The 7,003-nt window shown below is 52.6% G+C and overlaps 1 protein-coding gene across 8 annotated transcripts in view; it reads left to right on the top strand.

The window, feature by feature from the left end:
- Positions 1–7,003, top strand: part of LOC105300416 — a 10,544-nt gene that overhangs the window by 2,126 nt on the left and 1,415 nt on the right. For 2 of the 8 annotated variants that reach the window (XR_002783399.1, XR_002783398.1), the window contains exons 2-4: positions 625–757; positions 2,397–2,646; positions 3,787–4,546. Coding sequence is in view for 3 of the 8 variants with exons in the window: in XM_011372631.2 (XP_011370933.1) it covers positions 2,616–2,646; positions 3,787–4,018; positions 4,523–4,578; positions 5,804–6,168 (684 nt within the window). In the remaining 5 variants the exon portion in view is untranslated. The other 6 variants (XR_002783401.1, XM_023538098.1, XM_011372631.2 and 3 more) reach the window with 6 other exon arrangements.

Here is a 7,003-nt window from a genome sequence, read left to right as displayed (position 1 = left end):
GCGGACATTCCTCCGGGTCCTGGGGACATAAGAGCAGAGAGAGCGGGGGAGGATCCCTGCCTGACAGGCCCTCCTGTGCTAGGGCTGGAGCAGACAAGTAACCAATAGGATGCAGTTATTGTTCGGGGAGATGTCACAGGGACTTCTGCAGCAGGAGAGGGGTGGGAGGAGGGGCACGGTCGCAAAAGGGGCTGACCGCCCAGGGCCCTGCTGGTGGCTTCCCAGGTGACCCCGCTCCCCAGGGGATGCCAGGCCATGTCTGGAGACATCTGTGGTTGTCATGACTATGGGTACTTCTGGCATGAGTCGGTGAGGTCAGGGAGGCTGCTCAGCCCCCACAGTGCCCAGGATGGGCCCCCCCACAGAGAAGGTCTGGCCTCACTGACCCCAGTGCTGAGGGGGGGACCCTACACTAATGTTCTTCTGACCTGTTGGTTCCTGCAGAGTCCTGTGAGGGCGGGAACTCTCCCGGTCACTCTGCAGCCTGAGATGACCTGGACTGGGGCAGCGGGGCGGGCCTGAGACAAGGTTTGGGTTGGAAATGACAGATGCGGTGCCGAGCTGGGACTCGGGGGCTGGGGCCCAGTTGTGGTGGCCTCTACTTCTTCCCGTACCTCTTCCCAGAGATTTTATCTTGTCACTGTCACGGCCTCTATTGTGGATTGAGTTCCCCAGCGACGCCAAGAACGAGGACTTGCGTACAGGTTGCTGATCTGAGCGATGCAGACTACAGCACCGCATGGCGGCGGCGAGACAGGTAAGAGAAGGCTGCGGAAAGGCTGATTCTCACGCCAGCTGCCACTGGGTGCCGCTGGAGCTTTACCATCAGAGTACCTTGAAATGAGCCCGCCGAGGGGTGACAGAGCTGGGGCACTTCTACACCAACTCCTTTCGGTTGTTGGTGGAAGGCTGGGTGTACGTTTGAGTTCCCAGCCACTTCTGGCCTGCACGGTTCCAGGCGTGTCCTCAGGCACGAGATGCAGGTGCTGGCTGTCGGGCTCTAGGAGTGCTCATGTCCAAGAGAAAAGGTCAGGACCCTGGGCGCTTCGGAGTCGGTCCCTAACCGACCTGGCTCATCCTTCCTGTGGATCCAGATACCCCACAGGTGTCCCCCTCCCCGCAATGCCTTGGTCTCCAAAGCTCCTGCTCACAACCCAGGCGTGGGGCAGGCAGCAGTCCTTTGTTATCTGCTCGTAAGATGAAAAGAAGCCCCAGCAAGTTCAAGTGACAGAAATACGCTGTTACCTTTGTTTATTGAGCTTTACCAAAAAGTAGCAAAGCTTGAACAGCGTGTTCTTTGCCTGTGCCCAGTTCCACTGATTTGTAACTGTTTTACTGTGATACATTTGTTGCAACTAAGGAACCAATCTCCAGTCGTGATTATTAACTGAAGTCCGGACCTCATTTGAATATTATTAGTTTATTCCAAACATCCTTTTTACGTCCGGTTCTCTTCTGAGCTGTGACAGTTTCTCAAACTTTCCTGGGTCGGCTATTTTGTCCCTCGATCTGTTTACGTGGTCTTCGTTTTTCTGGTATTTTTCTTAATGCTTCGTCTGGGATTACTGGGTTTGGAGAGGAAGACCCAAATAGATAAAATGCCATTCTCATCAGATCCCATCGGGGCCCATGCCATCGAAGGACTGGGAACTGACGATGTTATCTTTTAAAGCGTGGTGGACAGTCCCCTCCCCTAAAGAGCCAAAATTAAAGAGGCCGACCACGTCGAGTGTCGGTCAGCCTGAGGAGCCACTGGAACCCCCGTGTGTTGCCGGTGGAAATGCAAATCTGAGCAGTTCCCTCGTGAGGGTACGCCCAAGGAAATAAGTGTCCACGTCCCCACCGAAAGACGTGGCACTAGAATGTTCACAGCGGCTTTATTCACGGTAGTCGGCAACTGGAAACGATTTTCATGCCCTTCCAGAGGAGAATGGGTGAATAAACTGTGGTACAGTCATAGCAAGTCACACAAAGGGACACTACGCAGCCTGGAAAAGGAGGAGCCTGCTGCCACACGCACCAGCTTGCATGACTCTCAGAGTGGTTGGGTGAAGGCAGTCAAACAACCAAGAAGACTTCCTTTATAACTCCACGAGCACGACATCCAACACCAGGAAAAACTAATAAATGGCCTTAAAGTCAGAGGTCATCTCCAGGGGGTGCCGACTGGGAAGGGGCTTATGGGACTCCTGGGAGGGGCTGGGTACGTTCTGAATTGTGGTCTGAGTGGCAGCAACTTGCAGCGAGACAGATACAATTTATTAAGCTAGTCACTTGAAATTAGTGCACTGGCGTCCTTTTGTATGTATGTCATCCCTCAGCTACTCTGGAGAACAGTCTGGTGGTTCCTCGAAAGGGTAAATAGTTATCCTGTGACCTGCTGATTCCACTCCTAGGTGTCTATCCAAAAGAACCGAAAACGGATTCACATACTTGTACACGAGTATTTACAGAAGAATCACTCGCAATGCTCAAAAGGCAGAAACCCGCAGATTCCATCAACAGACGAATAGATTGACACAAGTGGTCCCTCGAGACAATGTGATACTCTTCAGCCTCAAAAAGGAAGGACGTTCTGACACCTGCTACAGTGTGGATGGACCTTGCCGTGTGACATGATGCTCAGTGAAGTAAGAAATAAACTAGGTACTGTATGAAACTACTCACACGAGGTCCCTAGAGGAGTCAGACCCACAGAGACAGCACGCAGAGTGGTGGGGGTGGGGAGTTAGTGTTCAATGGGGACTGTCAGTTTGGGATGATGAGAAAATCCTGGTGATGTGGGGGGGGTTTGGGGGGGATGGCTGCACGACATGTGCTTAATGCCGCTGAATCATAATGGTGAAAATGGAAAACTTATACATATTTTGCCATGATTTAAAGAAATGACGGTAGCACGTAGAGTCCCACTGACTGGCTCTGCAGACAAGGGCGGGCTTCGACTGCAGAATTCTAGAACGCTACAAGTCCTCTTGCTGTATTCCCGTTGCCTCCTTTGCTTTGTCCTGGGGTCGGCGAGCTCATTCTTGGCAGGACTGGAGGCACGGATGCCTCAGCAGGGAGGGAGAGTTACAAATCTATGCCAAGTTTAAGGTCATCTGGCAGACGTAACTCTGGGAAGGTATCCCCGTGGGGAAAGATGAACACTGTAATGAAGGAAAAGCGGGGTGTAGCCGGGGGTGTGGAAGCAGCTCTCAGTTGGATGTAGGTGTGCGTCTGTATGTACAGAAGACACACTTGTACCTAAGTAGGCCTTTCCTGACCCCCAAGGACGCGGTACGGCGCTGGGTGCTGGAAGTGGGGGCCGTCGCCAGCCCCGGCCATGCCAGTCCCTGCCGTAGGACTGTGCTTGTCCACACCCCTTGCCATGTGCGTTCGCGAGGTAGGCTCATCAGCGCACATATTCCTGCTCCTCTGACCCTGCGGTTGAAACAACCGTCGTTCAACTGGCTCCTTGTTCTGTAAGTCAGCGATTTAGACTGGGCCCAGGGGGCACTCACGTTTCTGGGGTCTTTTAGTGGGTGGGCTGTGGGCATCTCCACTGTAAACTCCCCCTCCTTCATCCTGTTCTCTTCAGAAGGAAGTCACTGCCCGGCCCACACCTAGGGGGTAGAAGTCATGCTCCTTCTTGACGGCCGAGGACTCATGTAAATTATTGTGACCGTTTCTGCCTGGGAGATCTGTCTGTTCTCCCATTTATTAATCATTTGTTTGTAGCAATACAGCGTCACGGACATTTTGGTTATCTTTTGGGTTATAATCCGATACTGCTTCATCTTGTCGCAGATGTCGTTCCAGCCTTGGGCATGAGAGCTCTTTTAGTTGCTTTCTCTGTCCCTGTGACACATTCTCGTCATTGTGGATCTCTCAGCACTTACCGCCGGGTGCTACAGGCCTCCCCAGGCTCCAGGCACACCTCCTGCCCGGGACTAGAATCGGCCATTTCTCCACGGAGCTCTGGTGCCTTTTGTCAGAGAATGGTTAGAAACCAAGCCCAGACGCTGGGTGTCGTGGACTGGTAAGTGTTCCACATCATGGGACAGGGACATGTGATGCGCATCTGCACAAATGGCTGCTGTTGGGTAACGTTAAAGATGCTGGCACGTATTAAGGACACGTTGGTCTCTAAAATCATAGACCCGGAATCTTTGCTGTTCTCAGGCCTGTCACATGGTGAGAAGGCACCATCTTGCTCTCTCGCCTGGAGGGTCTGGAGCCTGTAGGTCACTGACCCAGAGAAGCAGCCTGAATTCCCAGCCCAGGTGCGGAACTTCAAATAGAGAGCGTCCAGAACAGCGCTCCACTTGGCGGTTTCTGGGGAGGCAGAAGCGTGCGCCGGTGTCTCAGCCCCAGCTTGATGCCAGCCTGTCCACTCGCGGCTCTGCCTACCTTTGAACCCATCAAACTATGTTTCGTGCAATTATTACCTAAACTCTACCTCCCAGTCCTATAATCTCTGTCTCATTTTACTTTTTGGTGAGACGCCTCAATTTCCTCCATTGCTTGGTCTCCCTTGCTACAGCGAGTTCATAAACCCAACTTCCTGGGACCACAGTCGTGTCCCTTCGGGTCCGTTAGGTAAGCATTACCAGTGGGGGGGGGAAGGTGGGGAGGGAGCTGTTTCTCAAACCCAGAGGGAGAAGCTGGAAGTAGCTGCTGCGGATCCCAGGTCTCTGGACTCAGTTTTCCCGTGCGATGTTGAACAAGCCAGTATTTTTGCGTTCGGAAAACGGGCTCATTTTGTCTGACGAACTCCTGGTGGATGTCGTGAGAATCAGGAAAGAGAGAAATGAGACGCGTTTTGACTGTCCTCCTCATGGGTGGGAAGACGGCAGGGTCTGGGGGAGGGCGGGAGCAGGTAGGGCCAGACCCAAATTTGCACGATTTAGTCCCCATGGATTTAGTCCCCGTGCAGGGACAAATCTCGTTAGTTCTCCTGCCCTTTGCGCTTTTCCTCCCTGTGACCTGTCTGCAGTGGCGGGTCCTCAGACTGGGGTCGCCAGATTTAGCAAATGAATACGCCAGATTCCCAGTTAGAGTTTGAATTTCAGGTAAACAATTTCTTTTAGTGTAAGTAGGTCCCAAATATTGAGGGGCGGTACCTATGCTAAACAAAATTCACCATTTATCTGAAATTCGGATTTAACTGGGCAGTCTTGTATTTTAGGTAGCATTTCCACCAAGAAATCCAAACACCCGCCAAACCCATGGCAGTCTTTTGGGGAAAGAGCCCCAGGCACCGCCCGCGCCCCGTGGCCCTATTGTTAGGTGACTCTGTCACGTGACCCTGGTTCCTGGACAAGGATCGGCTCCCTCACCAAAGTGGCCAGCCGTAGTTTGAGGGAGCAGCCTGTCAGGTGGCCCAGAGCCCTGGCCAGTACAGGTATTGGCCGGTTACTTAGTGGCCCAATCCGAGCCCCGCTCTGGGGGGATGTGGAAGGTGGGACTCCCAGGTAGAAATACAAGTGGGTTCCAATTCCGTTCTGCCGCCTTGGTGATTGTGATTTGGAGGAGCTCTCAACCTCTGATTTTTATGAGGCACCACAGACAAGGCTCGTAGTAAATGCCCGGTAAGTACGCCCGCTGCCTTCGTCGATGGCACCACCATTAAGGCCTTTGCCCACCCTTCTCCCCATGAGTCTGGGCCCGCAGGGACCATCAGAGTCCCACATTACGGTTGGGGAAAGCGAGGCCCAGGGTCGTGCTTTCGGGTCGAGTTCCTAGTGCAGTGGGGACTAGCAGGGCCCTCCAGGCTCCTTAGTCACCTCCCTTGGTGGCTCAGCTTACGCCACCGTCTTGACAGGAGTTGCCAGCCTTTCCACACCCTCCCTGCACACCTGGTGCCTGTGGTTACCAGGACCACAGGTGATGCAAGATGACGTGTCCGTTGCTGGGCCCTCCTCCCCAGCCACCAGGGGCCTGAGGCAGGCTGCCTGGTGTCTCTGGGGCTGGCGGTGCCCAGTTGCTCACCCTGGCACCAAGCGTAGCCTTGGGACCCTGCCCTTCAGCAGCAGAAGCAGAAGGCGTTTCTCTGATTCTGAGCCAGATGGCTCGTGCTCTGCCACCGACCTGAGAGGCCAGGGCAAGCCTCCTCCCTGCCTGAGACCCAGCTTCCTCGTCCGCCACAGGGGCACCTTAGCAGTCACTTTATGCACGTGCGTTCATTGAACAAACATTGTTGATAAAACCAAGTGGGGAGAACAGATAACGTTGGAACACCCACGTTGCTGGGACTGTAAATTCTTACAACACTTTGGAAAACTGTTTGGCGTCAACTATTAAAACCAGCATACACTTGCCCCAGGACCCAGGAATTCCAGTTCCGGATACGTAGCCAAGAGAAACGACAGCACTAGTCCACCAAAAAATACGCACGAGAACATACACGATGCAGAGAAATTACACGTCATCAGAGCGAGAGCTTTTTGTGCTTCAAAGACCATCATGGAGAAAATGAAAAGACAACCCACATAATTGGAGAAAACATTTGCACGTCAGATAATCTGGTAGAGGACATCTGTCTAGAATATGTGAAAAACTTGTAATAATGATCCCAATTTAAAAAGAGGATACAAGTCTGAATAGACGTTTCTCCAAAGGAGATGCCCAGATGAGCAACGAGCTCCTGAAAAGACGCTCAGCAGAACTAGCCATCAGGGAAACGCAAATGGCAACCACAGCAAGATGGCGCTTCGTACCCACCATGATGGCTAGGATCAAAAACACGTAACGTCGAGCGTCGGAGAGGACGTGCAGAAATTGGAATTATTCGTTGCTGATGGGAATGTGAAACGGTGCAGCTGCGCTGAAAATAGTCTGGAAGTTCCTCAAAAGGTTAGACATAGAGTTACTGCATGTTTGGAAAAATGAAAATAGATGTCCAGACAAACACTTGTACGTGAATGTTCACAGCAGCATTCTTCATAATTGCCAAAAAGTGGAAACATCCCGAATACCCATCATCGAGAGATGAATGGACACACACAATGAATGGTCCGTCCAC

This window comes from Pteropus vampyrus, unplaced genomic scaffold (assembly GCF_000151845.1).
Source record: "Pteropus vampyrus isolate Shadow unplaced genomic scaffold, Pvam_2.0 Scaffold212, whole genome shotgun sequence".
Classification (NCBI taxonomy): domain Eukaryota; kingdom Metazoa; phylum Chordata; class Mammalia; order Chiroptera; family Pteropodidae; genus Pteropus; species Pteropus vampyrus.
Note: the sequence above shows the minus strand (reverse complement) of the source record. Positions and strands in the feature narration are given on the sequence as shown.